The 23,975-nt window shown below is 39.0% G+C and overlaps 1 protein-coding gene across 24 annotated transcripts in view; it reads left to right on the top strand.

Moving 5' to 3' along the window:
* The window catches only part of SORBS2 (sorbin and SH3 domain containing 2), a 497,996-nt gene extending 474,308 nt beyond the window's left edge, over positions 1 to 23,688 (top strand). For 23 of the 24 annotated variants that reach the window (XM_073607478.1, XM_073607469.1, XM_073607523.1 and 20 more), the window contains 3 exons: positions 3,251 to 3,294; positions 6,989 to 7,095; positions 18,223 to 23,688. In XM_073607478.1, the coding sequence (XP_073463579.1) occupies positions 3,251 to 3,294; positions 6,989 to 7,095; positions 18,223 to 18,284 (213 nt within the window). In that variant the 3' untranslated portion in view covers positions 18,285 to 23,688. The remainder of the gene's footprint in view (positions 1 to 3,250; positions 3,295 to 6,988; positions 7,096 to 18,222) is intronic. The other variant, XM_073607486.1, reaches the window with a different exon arrangement.
* Positions 23,689 to 23,975: the final 287 nt, after the last annotated feature.

Raw genomic sequence — 23,975 nt, 5'->3', positions numbered from 1 at the left:
GGCTTTAAATACTATGTCCTATTGAGTTACGTTTTAAATGTTGTGTCCCAGTAGAGCAGATTTCCTCTACTTTGCTGTTTGGCAGCCATCACCTTGATGAGAAGTGAAAGCCAAAATCTATGCACACATGAAATGAATGCAGCTCTGTAATCATGAATACATCATTTAATGGATTTTTTTCAAAAGCAGAGTTCCACCCAAAAGTGGAACTTGCACTTTAAGGCCTCCTCCCCAGCTCCTGTTTGTGAAAGCTTTTGGGCAGGAGGGGGGAGCAGGTACCCGAATTTGACAGGTACCTGCTCCCACTTTCGTTCTGGTCACCTAGGCGACCGGAAGCAGACACTCTCCCTCCAGAAGTCTTCTGGACATATGACTGGTCCTAGAAGACTTTGTGGGCAGACACAGACCACAGCGCCACTCGCACATGCGCAGTGGGCACCTGGCTGTGAAGCGGCAAACTGTCACAGCCGGGTGCCCATAGTAGAGATGCCGGCGCTGCTGAGCGAGGACCTTGGGAGAACGCGGCTGCGGTGAGTACACCACTAGATCATGGGGCAAGTGAGTGGCTGTTTATTAAAAGTCAGCAGCTACACTTTTTGTAGCTGCTGGCTTTTAATAAACAAATGACTGGAACTCCGCTTTGAATAGAAGCAGTGTTAGTACTTGAATTTGCTTGGTATTAGCCTCCTACAGCCCCTGTATGGCATAGATCTAATGGAGAAAGGGAGAGACAGTAAAAGGTGCCAGTCAGTTCATGTGCTGACAAAAATCATACTGATAGGAGGAGGCAATGTATCAGAGAGATAAGCACATCACTGTGCGGCTTGTTCTTCAGGTCCTGTTCATACCAGAATGTGTTGCGGGAAACTTGGGTTTCCTTCACCGCATTCAAAACACACTGCAGCTACGATCTGCAGTGGGTGTCAATATTAAGTTAATTACTCCTCAAATGCAGGTCATAAACGCAGTGTGTGTGCCTACATCGGATCTCATGGTACAGAAGTACCATGCGATCTGGTTGCAGTGAGTTTCCAAAGGTAGTGGGTGCAGTAATTTTGGTGCAATTTCAACCGCACCGCACAGAATTGCATGTGGATTGCACAGTGCAATTCCTGGTATTAATTGGCCCTTACTGTCCAGTCAGAGGATGAAAGCCAGGGCTAAGAGCAAGTGGGTTAAATGATGCTGGTCATTAGACTGAGGGCATCTTGTGGCAGAAAAGAAGAACTTTTGTGGAAAACTCTGGATTGAAGTAAATTATTGCAACAAAGGCTGATTTTTTATTTCTTCTTTGGGTTATTCATTTTTATTATGTTTGGCTGGAGTTCTGGTTGAAGGTAAATCTCCCTAATGTGACACACACAGCAATACCAATCTGACATTCTAGTAAAGATGCTGGGAAAATTCACCCAACTTTCTATTTTGCCCAACACCCATCTTCCTGACTCCATGCAAAACTTGAAACGGTTTTGGCTGGTCTTGGGTGTATAGACTTACTCTAGTGTGAAGAAGACCATTACTGAATTCCTTTGTAGTTCTTGCATTGAGTGAGACTCCATATACTGTGCTAAGTGTGTTTTGTAATTATTCCTAAAAGAAACCTGCTCCACATTGTAATACATCCTTCCTTTTATTAAACAGATTGCAACAGTCATACCAGTACAATCTTATCCTTTCATGAACTTGGTTTCATTTTTGTAGAATTCTGTACAATGTAAAGCAGGTTGAACAGCACATTCTGTATTTGAGAAGCCCCAAGAATTCTTTTTATTCTGATCTGGCCCATTAACCAAGATTCCCTCTCGTTTCATATACAAGTAGTTCTGCTAGCTATTTTGTGGTTTAACAAAAACCTGGTAAGAGTGAAGTGCTCAGTGCGTACATTATTTAGCTGATCAGCATTTGTGTATCTGTAAGATTGAACTGTGTAAACCGTAAAGCTGTGAAGCATGGTGCTTGGCTTGTGTTTGCTTCCTTGTTCTATTTGTCACAATGGAGAAAACATTGTGTAGAGTTATGTCTTGTCCCTGCTTTAAAATATATCGTGCTTCTATGTGTTCTACCCTGATCTGCGTGCAGTAATAATGCTCTGTATTTGTATTTGTGAAAGCTTTATATATTTGCTATAAATAATGCAAACAGATCTATTATGTGTTTTCATGTGTGTAATTGATTTTAAAGATTTTTGGTGAAACAATGATTTCCAAAGCAAAATTATAGCAAACGTCTTTGATAATTGATACTTATAAGGCAATTAAAATATGCAAAACATTATTTATTGTACACTTCTTTGAAATTGCAGAATAAAGAGATTCTAGCTCCCTGTAAGCTAGACATACACATTTAAAGTTAGATCATTAGAGAAAGCCATTGATTTCCCCATTCAAGCTAAAACGCTTAGACAGAGGAATCTCCCCTGCGACCTAAGACAGCTGCAGCACTCCTGGCTGTCTGAATACCTGAACAGTGACTGCTTCTGATTGCACACAGTCACTTGTCGGCTGACAATTTTCTACCCAGCTCCTTCAATTTTCCAATCGACTATTGTGGACTAAGTGTTGCCAAGAGGGCTATACACAGCTCCGATTTCACTTGATTCAGCAGGAAGAGGCCGAAATTCAAACCATGTATTGCCAGCTTTTATTTGTAATATTACTAGCCTTTAACTACCTGCTCATGCTAATTAGCATTGAATTATTACTATTATTTTTTGCATTAAAATATTGTATTTTAGGTGATTACCATTAATAGTTGTGGAGTGACTGACACCAGGAATGTCTCTAGCAAGGAATATTGATGATGTAGTTTATAGTTATCACCTGCCCCAGGGCCTTATAAGATATACACTTTAAAACCTAACATGACTGTAGATATGACAGCCAGGAATGGACTAAAGCATTATGGGTGCCATTACTGTAATATTATACAGTAAATAAAACTTTGTCCCTACATATACTGTAGTTAATGAATATTCATAGCAATGTGGGTTCTCTGTACCAGAACTTGGCTATCTAAAGGCATTATTCTTGGGGGTGACATTTGTTAGGAGACGAAAAAGAGGTCAATAGTAGCCATGGCACAAACACTTGATCCAACTTCTGTTCACTAGCATAGAAACTATTGTTATCACCTTCTGCTTGCATACTTGTAACAAGTGCAATGGCCCTTGTTCAATGACTAACCTATGTTTTATTTACAATTTTCATTGACATTGTAAATGATACTAAAGAGTAATTTATGTCTCCCACAGCGTGCAGTGTACAGTCATGAGAACATCCAGACTATAGGAGAGCTGTAAGTCAATATTTGTAAATGTTATTCCTACTACCTGTATTTGTACATTTACAATTTGCTTACGTACCTTTCCAGAGTTTATGCCTGGCATAGGTGCAACACATCTCAATGAATATCAATTGTCCTTTCCAGTACTCTCTGCTTGTTTGGTTATAACCTGTACAACAGATAATTTTGTGTTATGTAGAATAGTGTTAAGGAGTAAATTGTCTTTAAAAAGCTATGAGGCATCCTGCCCTATTCTTCTCATCAGACTCTTTGGTCAGAGTACAGATGTGAGATGAAGACAGATTTATCAACTGAAAAGAGAGAAATCGCTGTGCTCAGGTTGTAGAGTTTTGAGATGGCAGCACTAAAAACTTGTAATATCAAGTTTCAAATAGACATGTGCGGTTTGTTCCGTTCCATATTAAAATTCGGACAAATTTTCGTTATTTGGAAATCCGGATGTATCTGAATTTCTGAATTAGAATAGTACCGAATTTAAACGAATCCAAAATAACGAAATTCAAATTAGGACAAAATTCGAATTCAAAATGTTTTCCAATTTCCAAAGAGAAATAAATAGAATAGAAAATAAAGGAATAGAACAGAAAAAAAATGTTTCTATTTTATTCTTTTTGGAAATTGGAAAACTATTCGAATTCGAAAACTATTCAAATTTGAAAACTATTTGAATTTGAAAACTATTTGAGTTCGAAAACTATTTGAATTTGAAAACTATTTGAGTTCGAAAACTATTTGAGTTCGAAAACTATTCGAATTTGAAAACTTTTCTAATTCAAAAACTATTCGAAATTGATTTGAAAACAAATAAATGAAACAAATCCCGAAAACGAATTGAACAAATTAAATGAATTTATGTAAATAACGAATCAAAACAAAAAAGTTCAGAGCTAACAAAAAACAATATAAAAAATAATTATACATGTGACCAAATCAAATTAATGTATTCATGCTAATCCATTGTGAATCAACATTATATAGCACAAACACAAACCCCATAAATCAAAGTGTCCATAAAATGTCTGTGAATTTAGAAATAAAGTGCTAATATTTCAGCTTCACATTCAAAATTGTGTTTACCCATTCTATTCTCTTGTAAAAGTGGATAAATGCAAAAAATCAGCCAGCAGTCTGTGCTCCACACCCTGTGCCACACAGGATTCTTAGAAGATATGTTTAATCACCATAAGAAAATGGTCAAACAATACATATAGTATTAACTGCTCATCATCCAGGAGGTGCCGACCTGATTACATCCGGGAAGCTTTTTCACATTTTCTCCATATATAGTACCACATAAAGAAAGAGCAAGGGTCATAGGGGTAATAAATTTAAAACCCAATCAAATTAATTAAGTAAAAGTGCACACTCACATTATAAAACGTTAAAATACTACAATACCTTAATTGTGACCATCTGGTTGGTAAGACACTCTGTCACTTCCAGTAGAACTTTGCATGATGATGTCAGATCAGCCTCGACCCATGCATTTCATTATAGAAGACGTCAGCAGGGGGAGTGGCCAGAAGACAACATTGCACACACACCCTTTTATAGTAACCAGAAAATGTCCAGACCAATACACTTACTGCGTTTCGACAGATAGTGAATGTTAACTGGCGTTATCATATGCCAGCTATCCAATACTACATGAATATCCTCCGAGTGTTGCTTACATCATGGTCTTTGTAATAAAGCAAATAACAGTGAGAAAAGGAAAAATCCTTGCTGAGATACCCCCATTGATCTTACCAATCGGGTGTCCACACCAACATATAAATAATAAAACATATAATCATATCTCAAATACAAATAAGGAATATAAATGCAATTCAATTATGGATAAAAATACACATGTAAAAATACACATATAAAAAGAGGAAATTCCATAGGGGGGGCAAGTAAGGCCAAAATAATATACAATAAACATGATGTTGAATGTGACCACAACTCAACTGTTATTAATGAAACAATTGACATCCCATTCAACATTCAACCCATGGTTTTGTAAGTCCTCAAATCAGAAATCCATTGTGATTTTAATTGAGATATTTCCCTTCTATCATGACTTGCCCTCCAATGTGATGTCAATTTATCTATAGCTATAAACATGGTGCCTGTGGGGACATGCTGGATTTAGGATTTGAATATTTACAAACCATATGGGTTGAATTAAATTGTTTCAATAACAGTTAGGTTGGTGTCCCATTCACATTCAACATTAGGTTTATTGTATCTTATTTTGGCCTTGATCCTTACCCCCCCATAGACTTTCCTCATTTTATATGTGTATTTTTACATCTGTATTTTTACTCATAATTGAATTTTATTTGTATTCCATATTTTTATTGCAGATATGATTATATATTGTAAGTGTTTTTTTTTTTTGGCTTTATTACAAATACCATGATGTTAGTAGCTTTCTGAGTACTGTAAAAGGGTGTTCGCAGCCACTCCCCCTGATGACTTCTTCTATGATGAAACGCGCAGAGAAGGGCTATTGGATGTGACGTCATTGCGCAACTTTTTAATGGAAGTGATGGAGTGTCTTACTGTTCAAATTTTCACAGTTTCGGTATTGTAGTATTTTATAATGTGAGTGCACACTTTTCTTTATAAGATTTGGTTGAGGTTTAACTTTTTTTTACCTCCTATGAGCGTTCCTCAAGTTTCCTGGATGTATTAAGGTTGGCACATCTTGGAGGATGAGAATATAACCCTTTATGCGTTCTTTGACCATTTTCTTATCATGGCCAAACATATCTGGAAAGGATCCTGTGTGGCACAGGGTGTGGAGCCTGGACTGCTGGGTGTTTCTTCCATTTATTCACTTTTGCAGAAGAGTAGAATGGGTGAACACAATTTTGGATGTGAAGCTGAATTATTAGCGCTTTATTTCTGGATTCACTGAGATTTTGACACTTTGATTTATGGTGTTTGTACTATATAATGCTGATTCACATGGATTAGCATGTATACATTTATTTGATTTGGTCACATGTATATTTACTTATTTTTTTATATATTATTTTTTTTTTTTTTTTTAGCTCTGCACTTTTTGTTAATAAAATTTACCAACTGACCTGCATCCACATTGAGCTGGGTTTCTTAGCAAAGCCGTAGCCTCCTGCTTGTCACTCTATTCTGTGTAACCCTCCTTGCCATTGATCGATATCTCTCTGAATATAATACCTTGAGCTTACCATATATGGTTCTGCAGGCTGAATGAAAAAATTGATCCGATTCCCCCATCCACACCACACACTCCACCACTGTCACCACTGTCAGAAAATACTACTGATTGAGCGGCTTTTATCCAATATGGTAAACACATGGATTGAATTTCAGCCGATCCATGGAAGCATATGGATCAAAAATTGGTTGGTCCCTGCTGAATTTTGATCCATTTATGGCCACCTTTAGCCTACTGCATACTTCCATATAGCAGAGCTGTCATTTACGTCTGAATTAGTAGAGGTGTGCTTAATTGCACTGCAAAGAGATTTGGATCAGTGGAGCTTGAAAGTCCCTGGCCTGAATCACAGTGGGGATCCTTGTGGTTACCAGCAGCCAAAAGAATTTATCGATAAAATCAAGGTGTGCCCAAAGCAAAACCAGCATAGAAAAATAATGTATAAACTGCATATATCCATAAGGTTGTGATCTGTTTTCTGTTTTTTTCGAATAGATATCAGTCACTGTACAACTATACCCCACGTAATGAAGATGAGCTGGAGCTCAGAGAAGGTGATGTGATTGATGTTATGGAAAAGTGTGATGATGGATGGTTTGTGGGTAAGCATTGCCTTTTGTTTTCTAATTACTAATCAGAAGCCATTTCAATTTGCCTTGTAGGGAATCTGTCAATCTAATTGTTACTTGCCTTTGTAAAGGCTTCTAACACTGCAAGTTGCCATTGGCTGGCTTCAGGAATCAGTACAAGTTCTGAGCTGGGTGCCACCTTCCAGAGACAGGAGCTTTCTAGATTGTCTACCGGTAGCAGCAGTCAACTAGTGCAGATCTAGTGCTGGAGGTTTTTTAACAGAAATCCCTGTATGTTCTGCAAACCACCATTTCCTAGAATCACCCATATTACAAGTCTATTCTTAAAGTAAAGATTGCAAACAAATAATGAAAAATACAGCAAATTAAACACTTGGGGGTAAATTCCCAGAGCTATTAGACCTGTGAAACTGCAAGTGCATTCATTTTGTGCAAATGGGGGCAACAACTACTGTTTTTGGGCTATTTTCTCAACAGGTTGAATGTACTTTATTCATAGAACAGAGTTAATTAAGCATTAACTGCATTATGGCCAGTAGATGAAGCTGATGATCATAGTAAATAAATATTGAATTACTACGATCGTAAGTTCCATCTAGTGGCCATAATGCAGTTTTCCTGATTCACACTATACTAATAAATGAAAAACATTCGACCACCCTTAGCAACAGTCCAATGATGAGGAAACACTGCTCAAGGTGTGAGTGCTGCAAGTCTAGTGTTGCTCCCAAAGCAGAGGTGCCCGCCCAGCTCGCCTCCGAGATCAACAGGGAAAAATGGATGAATGACTGCACACTGGAGGGATGGCAAAATCTTTATTGTAGTGATCAACAAAAAAAGCATATACAGCACAGCAAGCACCAGGAGATGAAAATGTTAACACGTTTCATGCAGATAACAGCGCTTAATCATAACACATTGTGTTATGAATATAAGGATTGACCAAGTCAAAAAATTGGCGGACTTTGTGGGCACACAATGAGAGGGAAAATCAATTAAAAAGTATAAATTTTATTACAGAATAATTAAAATAAAAAAAAAAACATATAACCAACATACAAACAACACCCTGTATGGACACAGTTACCAGTTACCCAATAATGCAGTTACAGAGTGCTGGATCTAAGGTATAAAGATTGATTTCATAATGTATCAAAGGAGAAGAATTTCTGATCCAGTAATGCCTCCAAAAACGTGCTCATCGGCGCGTTTACTAAAATATTAGCTTCCTCGGGACAAATACTGGGTAGGTGCTGGTATATTTAAAAACAAAAGAGTACTTGTATAAGTATTTAGTGTAGTATATATCTATAGAAGTATAACTATGGTTGTTACAACATTTCTCCAGGATGAGTACATATACACAAAGACCAATTACATATAGACATGACAACATGTATGCTTTTCTGGTAAACTTGTGGCTCAGGGTATGGGAGAACCTCACAGAACTAACAGACAACCGAAAAGGCGAAATTTCAAGTTTTCATATATGTGTGTTTGGTAGTAAGATACACACATATCATGTGGTCTATGATGGGTACCACTAGATAAAACAGAGATATATGCGTTATGGACTAGGGTGCCACTGTAAAAAAAATCCCCAGATCAAAAAAGGGTTTATACTAGAATGGCTCTCACCTGATATGCAACGGTCATGTAGAAATATTAGAATATAAATCACACAGAGCGGTAAGTGGTCACAGATTCCCACTATAAATGTATTCAAAACAGTATCTAAAAGTAGATAAAGTCCATGATTAGGTGTTAACCCTTTGAACGGGATATATATAGTGGAATAGAATACAAAAGAGATACAAAAGATATATATGGATGGTACTTACCAATAGTACCGAGAAATGGCCCATAGGTACAGAACTAATGTATTAAATGGATGAGTGCTCAATCCCCTTAAGTATAGAGACTGATAGCATGTCTAAAAGAGGGAGCATAGCAACCTATTAAGTATTTAGCATATATATGGAAAATGCCTAAATGCAGGCACAACTGACAAGAAAAAGACAAGTAAGAAGACATGAGAACCCACCTGAATATGTAAATACTGCACTTATCCCATTTTGTTAGGGCTCAGGTCAGTGTTGCCGCTAAGCAGGGGAAAATGTCCCCCTATAATAAAAGCAGTTATATAGATGGAATAAATGTCCAATTTCCAAGAAAGATGTCACATAGTGGTTTGCTAAAGTAGCTAAACAACAATACGGCTTACCCTTCTTCACTGCACCCCTGTGTACGGCTTTCCTCGCTGTGTGTGGCACCCAAACCCATGTGAATTCCATCTTATATAGAGACATGGCGTGGCGGCACAAAAATGGCTCCAAAAAAAGACAAATCACGTGACGTATAATAGCGTCACATGATCAAAGTCATGTGACTTTATACATCCCCTCGTGTAGTAGGACATGAAAGTAGCAGAGGGGGGAGCGTGGTGGCGCTAATATGGCAGCAAAAAGTAACCGGTCACATGATGTATAACAACGCCATGTGATCATGGTCATGTGAGCATAGTCATGTGACCGCAAACCGCTTCTTAAATGATTGGCAGATATCAACATGTGACCATATACATCCCCTCTTGTAATAGGGCATGGAAGTAGCAGAGGGGGAAGCGTGGTGGCGCAAATATGGCGCCAAAAGGTACACGATCACATGACGTATAACAATGCCATGTGATTGCGGTCATGTGAGTGTGGTCATGTGACCGCAAATGCTTCTTAAGTGATTGGGCAGATATCAACAGGAAGGGAAGAGGTATGCAGGACGGTGCAACAACACATATCCACGCGAACACACCTACCATCAAAACTCCGCCCCAAATAAATGGACAGACAAAAAAAGCCAACAATGGTAAATAATATGCGGCAGACAACACCGTGATATATCGCACGATCACCGTGCATGCAATCAGTCCACAACGACGCAAAGATGCAACGCAAAATTGCAAACCGGGAACACGTCATCATCAAAGTGTAACGCAGCATCTACAAACACCCATATCTTACATCATACCCTAAACAGCAGTCAAGAAAAAAAGGAAAAATTTATTTTGGAGAAAGACGTCTCCCGCCAACAAGCAGCAAGCAAGCTCAATTGCAATTTAGACATCAAAACACAAGAAAAAAAAACACACAAAACCCCACAACAGGACCATTGTGGCCAGGCCTAAAAAGTTCCATACACCATACAGCGGATCAGTTTAGGTACACCATTTCAGCAAAATCAACAGGTATAAATTTCTTCCCATAGAGAAAAAGATATGAATATTTTTACAGAAAAAGGTTTATAACTAATAGCTTCATTTAAGGCCAGGGACAGTAGTAGCAGCCAGGGTGTGAATTCATCTCATTTCTCTTTGTAGGATTTTTTTATCATGATTACCACCTCGAGAGTTCGTTTTACTACACTGCTATCACCAGCATGCATTTGATTTACATGTCGTCTAATATGTGTAAGCAGTTGATTACTGTTAATGTAGTATATATGATACTTAATTTGACGCCAAAGCTTGTTTGGTTTTGCCCATGTAGAAACTGCCATATTCGCAAAACATAATGTACACCACGCCCTCCGTCTGACAGTTGACATGGTGTACAGCAGAGTGTAATCTGCCGTTTGGCAGATACATTGCATGGTATATATCCATGGGCAAAAGGCGCATGAGCCACATTGCCAAGTTCCTCTCAAGGTGGTATCCTCGCTAGCTGTCTCAGAGAAATGGCTTTGTGTCAATTTGTCCTTGAGTGATCTTGCCCTTCTGAAGATGATATTGGGTTTGGGACCTGTATATTTACAGAGGATGGGATCATTGGTAAGAAGGTAACAATGTTTCTTAAGTATTTCCTGTACGCATGAGTGTTGGCGATTATAGGTGATAATCATCCTGGTAGTATTTTCCTCACTTTGTTGGGGTCTCTTACATAAAGCTTTCTGTCTAGTCTGCCTAAATGCTCTTTTATAAGCTTTTTTAACGCCATGTCGACCAGCGCACAACGATATACGTCGGCACAATGGCATGGCTGGGCAAATGGGCGTACAGGTACATCCCCTTTAAGATGCGGCATTGTGGGCGTGCGCCCGCCACATGCTCCGTGACCATGGGTCCCAAGAAACTGGATGTCTGCCAGGTGCCCGCGATCGTGTCACAGAGTGGAAGAATGAAGAGATGCCTATGTAAACAAGGCATTTCCCCATTCTGCCTAGTGACAAGACAGATATCACTGCTCCGTGTCATCGGGAGCAGTGATCGCTGTCATGTGAGTAGTAGCCTATCCCCCCCACAGTTAAAATCACTCCCTAGGACACACTTAACCCCTTCATCGCCCCCTAGTGTTTAACCTCTTCCCTGCTAGTGTCATTTACACAGTAATCAGTGCATCTTTATAGCACTGATCGCTGTATAAATGACAATAGTCCCAAAATAGTGTCAAAAGTGTCAGATGTCGCAGATTGCCGCCTTTACCAATAAAAAAATAAATGCCATAAAACTATCCCCTATTTTGTAGACGCTATAACTTTTGCGCAAACCAGTCAATATATGCTTATTGTGATTTTTTACCAAAAATATGTAGAAGAATACATATCGACCTAAACTGAGGAAAAATTTTTTTATATATATATTTTTGGGGGGTATTTATTATAGCAAAAAGTAAAAAATATTGCTTTTTTTTTCAAAATTGTCGCTCTTTTTTTTTTGTTTATGGCGCAATAAATAAAAAACGCAGAGGTGATCAAATACCACCAAAAGAAAGCTCTATTTGTGGGAAAAAAGGATGTCAATTTTGTTTGGGTGCAACGTCGCACGACCGCGCAATTGTCATTTAAAGCGACGTAGTGCCGAATCACAAAAAGCGCTCTGGTCAGGAAGGGGGTAAATCCTTCCGGGGCTGAAGTGGTTAAACGCTGTCTTTGTATCGGACAATCTCATTTGTAGTGTCTCTGCTTCCTGCTTAAATAGAGTATCATTGGAGCAGATTCTGCGCAGCCTGAGATATTGTCTGTAAGGGATACTGTTGATAAGAGGAGTCGGATGAAAGCTATTAGCATGTAAGAGGGTGTTTCCTCATGCATGAATTCAGCTAGATCGGTAGTGGAATCGGTGCACAACAGCAGAACGTCATCTATATACCTATTCCACATCAGGATACAATCCCAATATTTGGAATACCTGTCGTCAGAGAAGAGCATACGTTCCCACCCCACCAGGTACAGGTTGGCATACAATGGGGCACACGAAGTCCCCATCACAACTCCCCAGACGACGTCAAATACAGACGAAACGTACGTCGGGAGGCTGACGTTCTGACATCATCGCTTTTCATTCTGAACGGGCGCTCGCCGGCCGGCCGGCTATTTCGCTCCTTTTCTTATGCTGAAATGTAAGTTTTCTACTTGTTTTTAATAAAATTATTTGTACGGAGTTACGCTATGGTCATCTCTTTTTTGCTCCTATGTTGGTAACTTGGGTTGTGGCAACCCCCTCCCTCCCCATGCATGTCCGCGGCACATTGCCTGAGTGATTTCCTGATGCTGTTTGGATACCTGAATACAAGGTCCTGTACACACCTGGTTTGCCTGCCATCTGCTATGCTAACAGAGAATAGAGGGATGTTCCTATACTTGCTGGTTATCTGGCCCTTGGTTTATCTACGAGCTTGTTGAGCTTACTATCTGGTAAGCATGTATTCCTAAAGGTGGAGGATTACTGCAAGGGGTGTCGTTTTCACTTTCCACTTTCAGACACTGATCCCTGTGAAGAGCTAATTGGGGACTCTTCCCATCTTTTTAGAAGATTTCCTTTCTGGTTCTGGGACTTTTTGCTTATGTTTCACTATTTTGTGCTTTTGGCACTTTTGTGACTTTTATTATTTATTATTGATTGTTTATTATTGATTTGTGTGCTATTCAATTTTTGTAGGATCCATATATACTTTCACATTCAATTTGGTGTCCTTTCATATATACCCTAACATATGTCATGAGGGTTTAGCGCAGTTTTTTTCTCTGTTTTTGTCCCCATTGCAACTCCCTGCACCTGGAGGTAATCATTGAAGGTAAAGACATTGCCTGTCAAAATGTGCTCTAAAATAGAAAGGATACATTTGCTAAAGGACCATGAGTCCTGAGTTCTCTTACTTAGAAAGTCCTGTGTAACGGACAGGCCCAAAGAGTGTGGAATGCTGCTGTACAGGGCTTCGATATCAATAGCTATTAAAATAATATTCACCGGTACCTGAATATTTTCCAGACGTAAAAGATCTGGTGTGTCCTGGACATATGAAGGAAGCGATACAACATGGGAACGGAGGTATTGGTCAACTAGTTGACTAGCCTGTTCCGTGCGTGCTTCGTTCCCAGATATAATTGGTCTTCCAGGGGGACACACCAGATCTTTATGTGTCTTAGGAAGAGAATAAAAAGTGGGCATAACAGGATCTTTAAAGAGAAGACCCTCATATTGATCTTTGGTAATGACTCCTTGGTGGAAATAGTCCGAAAGAAGTAAGTAAAATTCATTTTGAACCTTACTGGCATGCTCTTCAGAAATTTTTTTATACCATTCCTCATTATCTAGGATCCTGTTACACATGGCCACTTACTGGACTCTGTCCATGAGGACAATATTGCCCCCTTTGTCTGAGGGTTTAATAATAATTCCCTCTTGTGCACAAAGCTTCTATAAAGCCTGTTTCTGAACGGGGACAAATTGTCCACATTATGGAGATATATTTGGGGCTTTTCAATTTCCTTTGTGTCCTGTGTAACAAAAGCCAAGACATTTGGATTAGTTTGTAGAGGGGGGAATTTCTCTGATTTCTTTTTTACAATAATTTGTGAAGTATTATCAAAAGGGACATTGGGAACAACATCTCGCTCTAAAACTAGGGAATTCTGTGATTGCTGCTCAAATTTTTCATTCTCTTCCAAGAGATCTATCAGATCTCTTAGTGCTCGAAAATCCCTCACTGAGAAAGTTTTCCATTGAGCTCTATGCTTTTTATCTTTATCCCTTCTCTTTCTCTCTTGGTCAAATAGGTACTTGTAAGTCAGCTTACGGGCAAACAAATTTAGATCCTTAATGGTCTCAAATTGGTCTATTTCCTGAGTGGGGAAGAAGGTTAGACCCAGACCTAATACTTCTATTTCTGCAGTGGACAAATTGTAATCTGACAGGTTGATTACATTCAAAATGTCATTTCTTGTGGAGTTTTGACTATGAATGGGTCCAGGTTGCTGCTCACTTTCCTTTCTTTTGGTGGAGGAGCGACCTCCTCGTTTGGGCCGGAAAAAAACAAAGGTGTAGTGCTGCCGGAAAGAAAAGAGGATTGTGCAGAGCTTGACTTACCCCTATCGTGTTTAACTACTGTACATGTATGGAGGATTTATAAGCAGATGTGCCCAGAGTCGCCTCGTTGGGGTTGGATCTTGTGTGTTCATGTGAACCCCCCCAGGTGCGAGTCGTTGAGAAGTCTTTTCTTACCACCTCGTTTGCGTTCATTCCTGTGATTGAAAGGTTTCTTTTGGGGATTACGATTTCTTCCATGAGATCTAGCCGTACCTTGTGAAAAGCGAGAGTTATTAGAGGCGTTAGAGGAATCTGAGTCCCTAATTTCATGTTCATTCTAGGTCCTAGGTTGCTGTGCCCCCTGAAGCCAGCCCCATCTTAAATTCGGAAGAGACCATCTATATTATTGATGCAATAATGCAATTTTGTCTCTTGCAAATTTTTGCTCTTTATTTTTAATTAAATCAGCGTTGAATTATTCAAGATGGTCACTTAATTCTTTATCCTTAACATTACACAGGGGTTTGAGCATAATAGTTGATTTTGGGCATAAAGTTGTTTAATTTCTTCATCAACCTCTTTAGTGCTTTTCATGTATTCAGCGACCAACAGTTCCATAATTTTTTTGGTGCATCTCTGCAGGTTTTGTTCCCATGCATTTCTAAAAGCAGGAGACATATTATGTAGATTAGGAAATATTTGTTTTCCTAAACCACTTGGGTTTATGTCCTCATCAATATATCTGGTCAGAAATTTGTAATGCCAATATAGGCCATTCTCCCAAATAAATGTTTGTCTTTTTCTTGGCTGCTGTTTAGGGTATGATGTGAGATATGGGTGTTTGTAGATGCTGCGTTACACTTTGATGTTGACGTGTTCCCAGTTTGCAATTTTGCGTTGTATGGTTGCGCCGTTGTGGGCTGATTGTATGCGTGGTGATCATGCAATATATCACTGCGTTGTCTGCCACATATTATTTACCATTGTTGGCTTTTTTTGTCTGTCCATTTATTTGGGGCAGAGTTTTGATGGTGGGTGTGTTCGCGTGGATATGTGTTGTGGCTCTGTCCTGTGTACCTCTTCACTTCCTGTTGATATCTGCCCAATCACTTAAGAAGCGTTTGCGTTCACATGACCACACTTACATGACCACGATCACATGGCATTGTTATACGTCATGTGATCGGGTACCTTTTGGCGCCATATTTGCACCGCCACACTTCCCCCTCTGCTATTTCCATGCCCTATTACAAGAGGGGATGTAAATAGTCACATGTTGATATCTGCCTAATCATTTAAGAAGCGGTTTGCAGTCACATGACTACGCTCACATTACCAAGATCACATGGCGTTGTTTTACGTCATGTGACCGGTTACTTTTTGGCGCCATATTTGTGCTGCCACGCTCCCCCCTCTGCTACTTCCATGCCCAACTACATGAGGGGATGTATATGGTCACATGACTTTGCTTGTATGACTCACTATCATGTGACGCTATTATATGTCACATGATTGAGCTTTTTTGGTGCAATTTTCACGCCGCTACGCCCCCCACCCCTCCCTCTGTCACTTCCATGTCTCTATATAAGATAGAAACGCACATGGGTTTGGGTTCCACACACAGAGAGGAAAGCCGTACACAGGGGTCCAGTGTCGAAGGGTAAGCCGTATTGTTGTTTAGCCACTCTAGCAAACCACTATGTGACATCTTTCTTGGAAATTGGACATTTATTCCATCTATATAACTGCTTTTATTATAGGGGGACATTTTCCCCTGCTTATGCGGCAACACTGACCTGAGCCCTAACAAAAGGTCTCCCCCTATGGGATAAGTGCAATATTTAAATATTCAGGTGGGTTCTCACTTCTTCTTACTTGTCTTTTTCTTGTCAATTGTGCCTGCATTTAGGCATTTTCCATATATATGCTAAATACTTAAAGCTGGATTCCGTCCCTGAAAAAAAAAATTTTAAAGTCGTCAGCTACAAACACTGTAGCTGCTGACTTTAAATAAGTACTTAGCTGTTCTGGGTGCCCTCGATGTCGGCCGCCCGAGGCCGACCCGTCCCTCAGCTCTCGGGTCCCGGCACCGCTATCCTAGGTAAGGGAAACAGGCAGTGGAGCCTTGCGGCTTCACTGCCAGTTTCCTACTGCGCACGCGCGAGCGATCTGTGAATGGCCCCGTGGTTTTCTGGGAACACACACAGTTCCCAGAAAGCAACGGGGCCACTCAGCTAGGAGCAGAACACGCCGCGGAATAGGAACAGGCAGATTAGGAAGACTGCCTAGCAACAAGGGTTCAGGTAAGTTTAAAAAAATGTTTTTTTCAAATGTTTTTTTTTTATTTTTTTAGGATTTTTGGTGAAATTTTTTTTCAGGGTGGACCTCCACTTTAATAGGTTGCTATGCCCCCTCTTTTAGACATGCTATTGGTCTCTATACTTAAGGGGATTGAGCACTCATCCATTTAATACATTGGTTCTGTACCTATTGGCCATTTCTCGGTACTATTGGTAAGTGCCATCCATATATATCTTTTGTATTCTATTCCACTATATATATCCCGTTCAAAGGGTTAACACCCAATCATGGACTTTGTCCACTTTTAGATACTGTGTTGAATACATTTATAGTGGGAATCTGTGACCACTTACCGCTCTGTGTGATTTATATTCTAATATTTCTACATGACCACTGCATATCAGGTGAGAGCCATTCTAGTATAAACCGTTTTTTTGATCTGGGGATTTTTTTACAGTGGTACCCTAGTCCATAATGCATATATCTCTGTTTTATCTAGTGGTACCCATCATAGACCACATTATATGTGTGCATCTTACTACCATACACACATATGAAAACTTGAAATTTTGCCTTTTCAGTTGTCTGTTAGTTCTGTGAGGTTCTCCCATACCCTGAGCCACAAGTTTACCAGGCAAACATACATGTTGTCATGTCTATATGTAATTGGTCTTTGTGTATATGTACTCCTCCTGGAGAAATGTTGTAACAACCATAGTTATACTTCTATAGATATATACTACACTAAATATTTATACATGCACTCTTTTGTTTTTAAATATACCAGCACCTACCCAGTATTTGTCCTGAGGAAGCTAAAATTTTAGTGAAACGCATTGACAAGCAAGTTTTTGGAGGCATTACTGGATCAGAAATCCTTCTCATACTTTGATACATTATGAAAATCTTTGTACCTTACCTAATCCAGCTCTCTGTAACTGCATTAATGTGTAACCGGTAACTGTGTCCATACAGGGTGTTGTTTGTATGTTGGTTATATGTTTTGTTTTTTTATTTTCATTATGCTGTAATAAAATGTATACCTTTTTATTGATTTTCCCTCTCATTGGGTGCCCACAATGTCCGCCAATTTTTTGCCTTGGTCAATCCTTATACATATATTTTGGATGTGGTCATGGTGAGGGTCTTCCCTACCTACATTGTGTTATGATAAAGTGCTGTTATCTGCATGAAAACCCTTAACATTTTTATCTCCTGGTGCTTGCTGTGCTGTATATGCTTTTATTTGTTGATCAATACAATAAAGATTTTGGCATGCTTCCGGAGTGTGCAGCCATTAATCCAACATTCCCCCCTTAGCAACACTGGTGGATACAGTTGCTTCTGAAACCTCAGCACTAGTGACTGCTCACCTCTAATTCTGGATATCGCCCTTACCTTTTCTATAAGCAAAATTAATAAAATGAAATGATCATATCATCTAAAGACTCTATATGAGGGTCCTGGCAGCCAGCTTGCCTACAACTTGTCTTATGGTAATATGAATAAATGTTCTCTAACATACTCACGTCTCTTTACAGGCACCTCGAGAAGAACAAAGTTTTTTGGGACTTTTCCTGGAAACTATGTGAAAAGGCTGTGATCGTGGTATGCCTGCTACCTCACTTGACACATCTTTGTGACTTTGCTAGGAAGCACGCTTCTCGTCTCTGACCAGAATCCGTTCATATGTAATCCTTGCTGCCACCCGCCAATGTTTTATAGCAGTGTTAGAGCCAGTCCGGCCCTGTTCTCTACACTAATGATAATATTCTTGCACCAATCATTACTCTTCACCAAAATTGTTATAATCAGGGCACTCACTGCCTCTATATGTTTTTCTGTGAAGCTGGTTCATTCAAATAGCATTACAGTGCAAGACAATGCAGCTAAATGAGGTGTTAACACATTGGTGTGTTTGGTTACATGAACAATGTGAACAAAAGAAACCTAAAACAGGTTTACAATAAAGTATCACTGGTACAAGGATCAGCACAGGCCTTGTCTTTCTAGAGAAATGTAACAAGTTTCCTGTGCCAGTACAGGTGTTCAGAGTCAACGAATCCAAGTTAAAATATTTAAATGCTATTATAAAATGATCCTCTGGATTGAAACTACATTTCCCCCTAAACTGGAAGCAACCAGTTGTATTAAGGAAGATTTCATTACAATCTTTTCCCAAGCAGAATAAAAGTAACTAGAATATATTTTGTTGCATAAGAATGTTTTACTATCATACCTACAGTGGGGGAAATTTAGGGAACATTTATGAAAACGTGCACATTTCAATATGTGCAAATGTTGATGAAATAATAGAAACCAATGACATTCTGTAATTTTCTTCATCTGCATTAGAAAATGAAATCAAGTGTCCAATTGGTTCCTGTGAACTGCATGCATGGGTTATTAAACAGGATTGCAAACCTAAAGATAATGGAAATAACGACAGATACTATTGTGGCTCATTGTACCAAAGAACGCAATGACAATAATAGTTCTCAGAAGAAAGCCTTTTGGCAATATAATTGTAAGACATTGCATTCCTTAAATATCCATACTGCTTTTTGTACCTTGTTCACATTCTGTCAAATAAGGACTGATTGTTTAAGCCGGTATAACACAAGTCTCAACTTCTCTGCCATAAAACCACTTCTACATTGTGTCAATTCACACCCATCTTATAAAACCTGAATATAAGCCCCCTTCAGCTGGCACTGGCAGGTCAATAACCTGTTGAAGAAATGGAAGTGTCAGAAAATTAATGAAAGGAAAGTCGTGGAAAAAACACTTACATTTTCAGTAACCTTCAACCATCACTCTGAAGCATTTTATGACTAATTAAAATGAGTATTTTAAGTCCAGGCAAAAACTAACTAAGGCTAATAAACCTGCTCTTTGCCACATTCTCAGCCTAATCTATTTAACCCTGTAAAGCAAAAATCACTGTACTCATCTATCCTACAGCCAATTCGGTCTGGTCCCAGCATCAGCTGTCAGCTGTGGCTTCGCTGTGTAGGCGGGTGCAGGAGAGGCATCCGACAACGAAAGCCCCATAGTAAGTCTATGGGTGACGTCACTTCCTATTCATTTCACAGCCGTTTTCAGTCCTCTTCTGCACACAGCATCCACCGCTGGAGAGCGGCCCGGATCAGGTGCAGAATAGGTAAGTACAGCAAGTTTTGCTCTACAGGGTTAGATAGATTAGGCTTAGAATATGGCAGAGAACAGATTTAGCGTTAGGTTTTGCCTGGACTTACAATTTAAGCAAACCAGTCTGACATTGTTAAACAAGGCTTTTCTTTTTTTAACCCAATTTAGCTTTAATTCATAATCCATTGAAGTACTGCCATTGACCTGAAAGGACCTCAAATGAAACATATCTGAATTTTATTTTATGAAAGCAAATTGGCTTAACCGATAAAGATGATGAGCAAAGTGTAGAAACACACAGCAGCCAATCCATTTTATTCTTAGAACACTAAGTCAGAGACTCATGAATTTTGATTGGCTACTATGGGTTGCAGCTCTTTGCATACCATCGTCATTTTTTTATACTTGTAGAATATACCTATATTTTTGTCAGTGCTGGATTATCTATCAAGACGCAATGATGGAAAATACTCATAAGAGGTACTCATAAACATAGCTGCTACTTTCTGTAGCAAATTCCACCTAATCTATCAGTCTCTAGGATACCAGTAAAAATAAAATAAAATAAAATAGAGGGGAAATGGCATTAGGGCACTGAAGAATTTTATAGAAGTACAGAAAGCATGCATTAGTTATGTGGGAAGCGGTTTGAGTGATAGTCTTTTCATTCATTTTTCTGAATTTACTTTTATTAATGCACAGGGTTATCTTAAACATTCATTACCAAGCATGATATATTAATATCAAGTTTGCTCACTTCATATATATAACATTTATACCTGAGTTTCACATTTTTGTGTAGAATTCTAGCATTACAAACCAACAATTCACTGTTGCTAAGACAAGGATTTGCAATCACATATGGTTTTAAATATGCAGAATATATTATCTAGTATGAACATACACCTGTTTGTACTGCAGCAGTGCCATAATAATAAGGTTTGTTGCCGGTATGAAGCACACATTTTAATAGTCTGCTCACATTAGCGCGTTGTGGTAAAAGAGTGGCAGGATGGGCTATTTACCATGCATTGCCGCAAAGCATGGCAACTAATGAAACAGGTGTTTTGCTATTAATTTTGAATGGCACCCAATCCACCTAGGCAGCGCATCTTAATACACTTGCGTTATAGTGCACCACAACGCACAGATCAGTACAGTGTTTCTTTAACACTTGAATGCTGCACTTTAACATGTGTACATTAACATTTTAGTGTGAACAGGCCCATAAAGCAGGTTATATGTGGGATGAGTGTCAGCTCTTGTAACACCAAACCTCTTTGAAGGAATACATATGTGGGAGTTTTATGCATTATCTATAATCCACACAAATATGCTACTCATCACATGGCAGGGCAAATCTCAAGAGCCAAGTAGCTGACTCACTTATATAGGTCCTGTGTTAAAATCAAATCTTCCCAGTCTGCCATTACCAAGATTAGAGGGACCAGCTGCTGAATTCTACAATATTTTGTCCACCTTGCGGAAAAATACACTATTATCTCTTGGGTCTATTGAGACTACTGTTTATTTTTCCAATAATATCTGAATTGCCAGAAGCTCCATTCACATAATCTGACAATTTCTTTTTTTTTATTGGGTATGGCTATAGTAGCATTTATTTGAAATATACATATAGCTTTTTCCTCAAGGCTGCCAATGCCTGAAGTATAAATGACGACCGGTTTCAAAAATGTAAAAAGTCAAACAAACATAAATTGGATAACTGATTTGGGGTAATACAAGTCCAAAATCCAAGTACAACCAAGTACAAGTAAAATATTATTGGTGTATATGTAAAACTATGCCCCACAATAGTTCAGCATAAAAGTAATTAGAAATTGTTCAGTTATTGGAAGCTCCTCCCCCATCTTTTATTTGGATGGTCGCTGAGCAACCCCCTTTAAGTTTTGTGTTTAGCTGCCTCAGCTTGAATATAGGTTCACTTTAAGAAAAGTGTATAATAATGCTCTTGGGAGGTCACCCTGGAACAAGGGCAGAATGCTTACAAGCAAACATCAAGACATTAGCAGAATAAGCTGAAGAATAGGTTGGCACCATATGAAGCTTATTACTTTTATTGCATTGTTTTCTAGACATATTTTGATTTTAAACTATGCCCTTAATTGGTACAGTGTTTTTTAATATTTGCTTTATTTAAGTAAATCTTGTGAGAAACATGGAGGCTTCAAACTTCCTGAAAATGTTAGTTGCCTGTTAGTCCGACCCTCGGGCTTTAACCATAAGAAAGTATGTGGGTCAGGAAAGTTAGAATAAAGTCAGGACTTGTTATCTACATACTTGTTCTGGGTTATTAAGCTATGCATCTTACTTTGGCAGAATGAGAAATCAGCTACAGCAGCCTCCATGTTCCTCCCCGTGAGCCCTATTCTTTTTAGGACGTGTGACATAAAGATCGTACCACCAAGTCTACCTTGGAGCTTCATCCTGGTTGGATGTTGTCTGATACTCCTGGGGGGAAGAGCCTTCCAGATACCCAAACAAATTGATTGGCACCTCTTGATTAAAAAGGAGCAGGCTCTCTATTCCTTAGACTTCCACACTCTTCAACGTACTTATGGAGCATAAGAGCAGCAGTCCTGCAGGCAGGTTTGCTGGGTTTATTCTATGTACACTACCCATCACACACAATGCAGTGCCACATATTGAACCCTTCACTAAATATAATTGTCAGAAACTCCCAGCTGTTAGGATATGATTTGTGACGTTTGGTGCAGGTACTGATGCAGCTCACAATAAAAAAAAAAAAAAAGAAACCCTAAACACCAAGCTGTCCTGACCAGTGTTATATTTTAGTTCTGCAATTAAGGTTTTTGATAGATCCAGTTAGCCATCAATTTAGAGAATTGGACCCTAACGGGCCCCCCCGAGTCTAATGGCACTGATTGTGTTTTATACTTGACTATATACTGAGGTGTGCTGCAAAATGAAGCATAACTAAAATAGCAGTATTGTCTAAAATGTTATTGCCTATGAAGAGGCCCCACTGATAACAAAAAAAATACAGGGTCCGATAATATCCAGTCCACAACTTCCTCAGCACCTTAATAAATAGTGTTTACTGCATTTCTCCTTTTTAGAAACACTAAAGACTCTAAAAAGTGACTTTTTCTGTAGTATTTTGTACATATATTGCCCGGCGTCCATGTACAGAGCCTTTGTCCTGTCTCCTCCTCTAAGCCTTGTTGTAATTGGGAGCATCCGAGCCAGCGTCAGGCTGCCAGCTTTTCTCTGCTCTTTGTCACGCTAAACTGTTGAGACCTGTAAAATAGTCTTTTATGAACGATTTTGTGAAACAATGAACTTAGTTTTACCAGTGGTATCTAAATGTACATATTTATTTGTAACAGAGAAATGCTATAAAATAAACATCTCTTTTGCAGTATACAGGATTTCATGTTGAAGACATAAAGAAGCTTTATATTTGAAAGGCTCTGAATTTTCAAGTTGTTCTACTGCATGCAGCTTTGCTATAAACACCTACTCTTAATGGCGTTCCTAGGAAGGAATTCAGTGTCCAGTTCAGGCATGGGTATGCTTCACTGTCCAGCTGCCTCTGAGCATCAGCTTTCCTAGGGGCATAGTTGGCTGGTGGCTAGGTGTCATGGGACATGTTTGGGTACAAACAGCTGGATGTTTGCCTATACCTGCTCTAATGCCTGTATTATTTAAAGTAGCACTGTTTCTACTCTGTATCTGGTTGAAAAAAAAGTGTTTCATACCTGGCTACCAGATAATTAACTTTAAATTCTTACAAGAAAATGGTATTTGTGTTATTTTCTGTTGGTTTGTTATTTTTCTTCAATAGACATCTAATAAATTTTGCCTGAATAAACCATGAGCCTTTCTGTCTTTACTGTAAAAGCAATACAAATGGCATCATTGACACCTTGTGTATATATAGTAAGTATAAGAATCACAGCACAAACTAAAGATATGATGGGGAAGACAGCAAAGACGGTAGCTACCCCGTCACGAAACCCAATGAGATGCATGCAGCTGATAAACTCTGTAATCCCACCCTTCGTACTTGTCTCAGATCAGGGACTTGTGGACCTTTGAAGATGTAATGCAGACTCTCTGTCCTTGTACAAATGGGCAGATCAGTTCTGACTTGACACCT

This window comes from Aquarana catesbeiana, linkage group LG01 (assembly GCF_042186555.1).
Source record: "Aquarana catesbeiana isolate 2022-GZ linkage group LG01, ASM4218655v1, whole genome shotgun sequence".
Lineage (NCBI taxonomy): Eukaryota > Metazoa > Chordata > Amphibia > Anura > Ranidae > Aquarana > Aquarana catesbeiana.
This window is presented reverse-complemented; position numbering and strand designations above follow the sequence as displayed.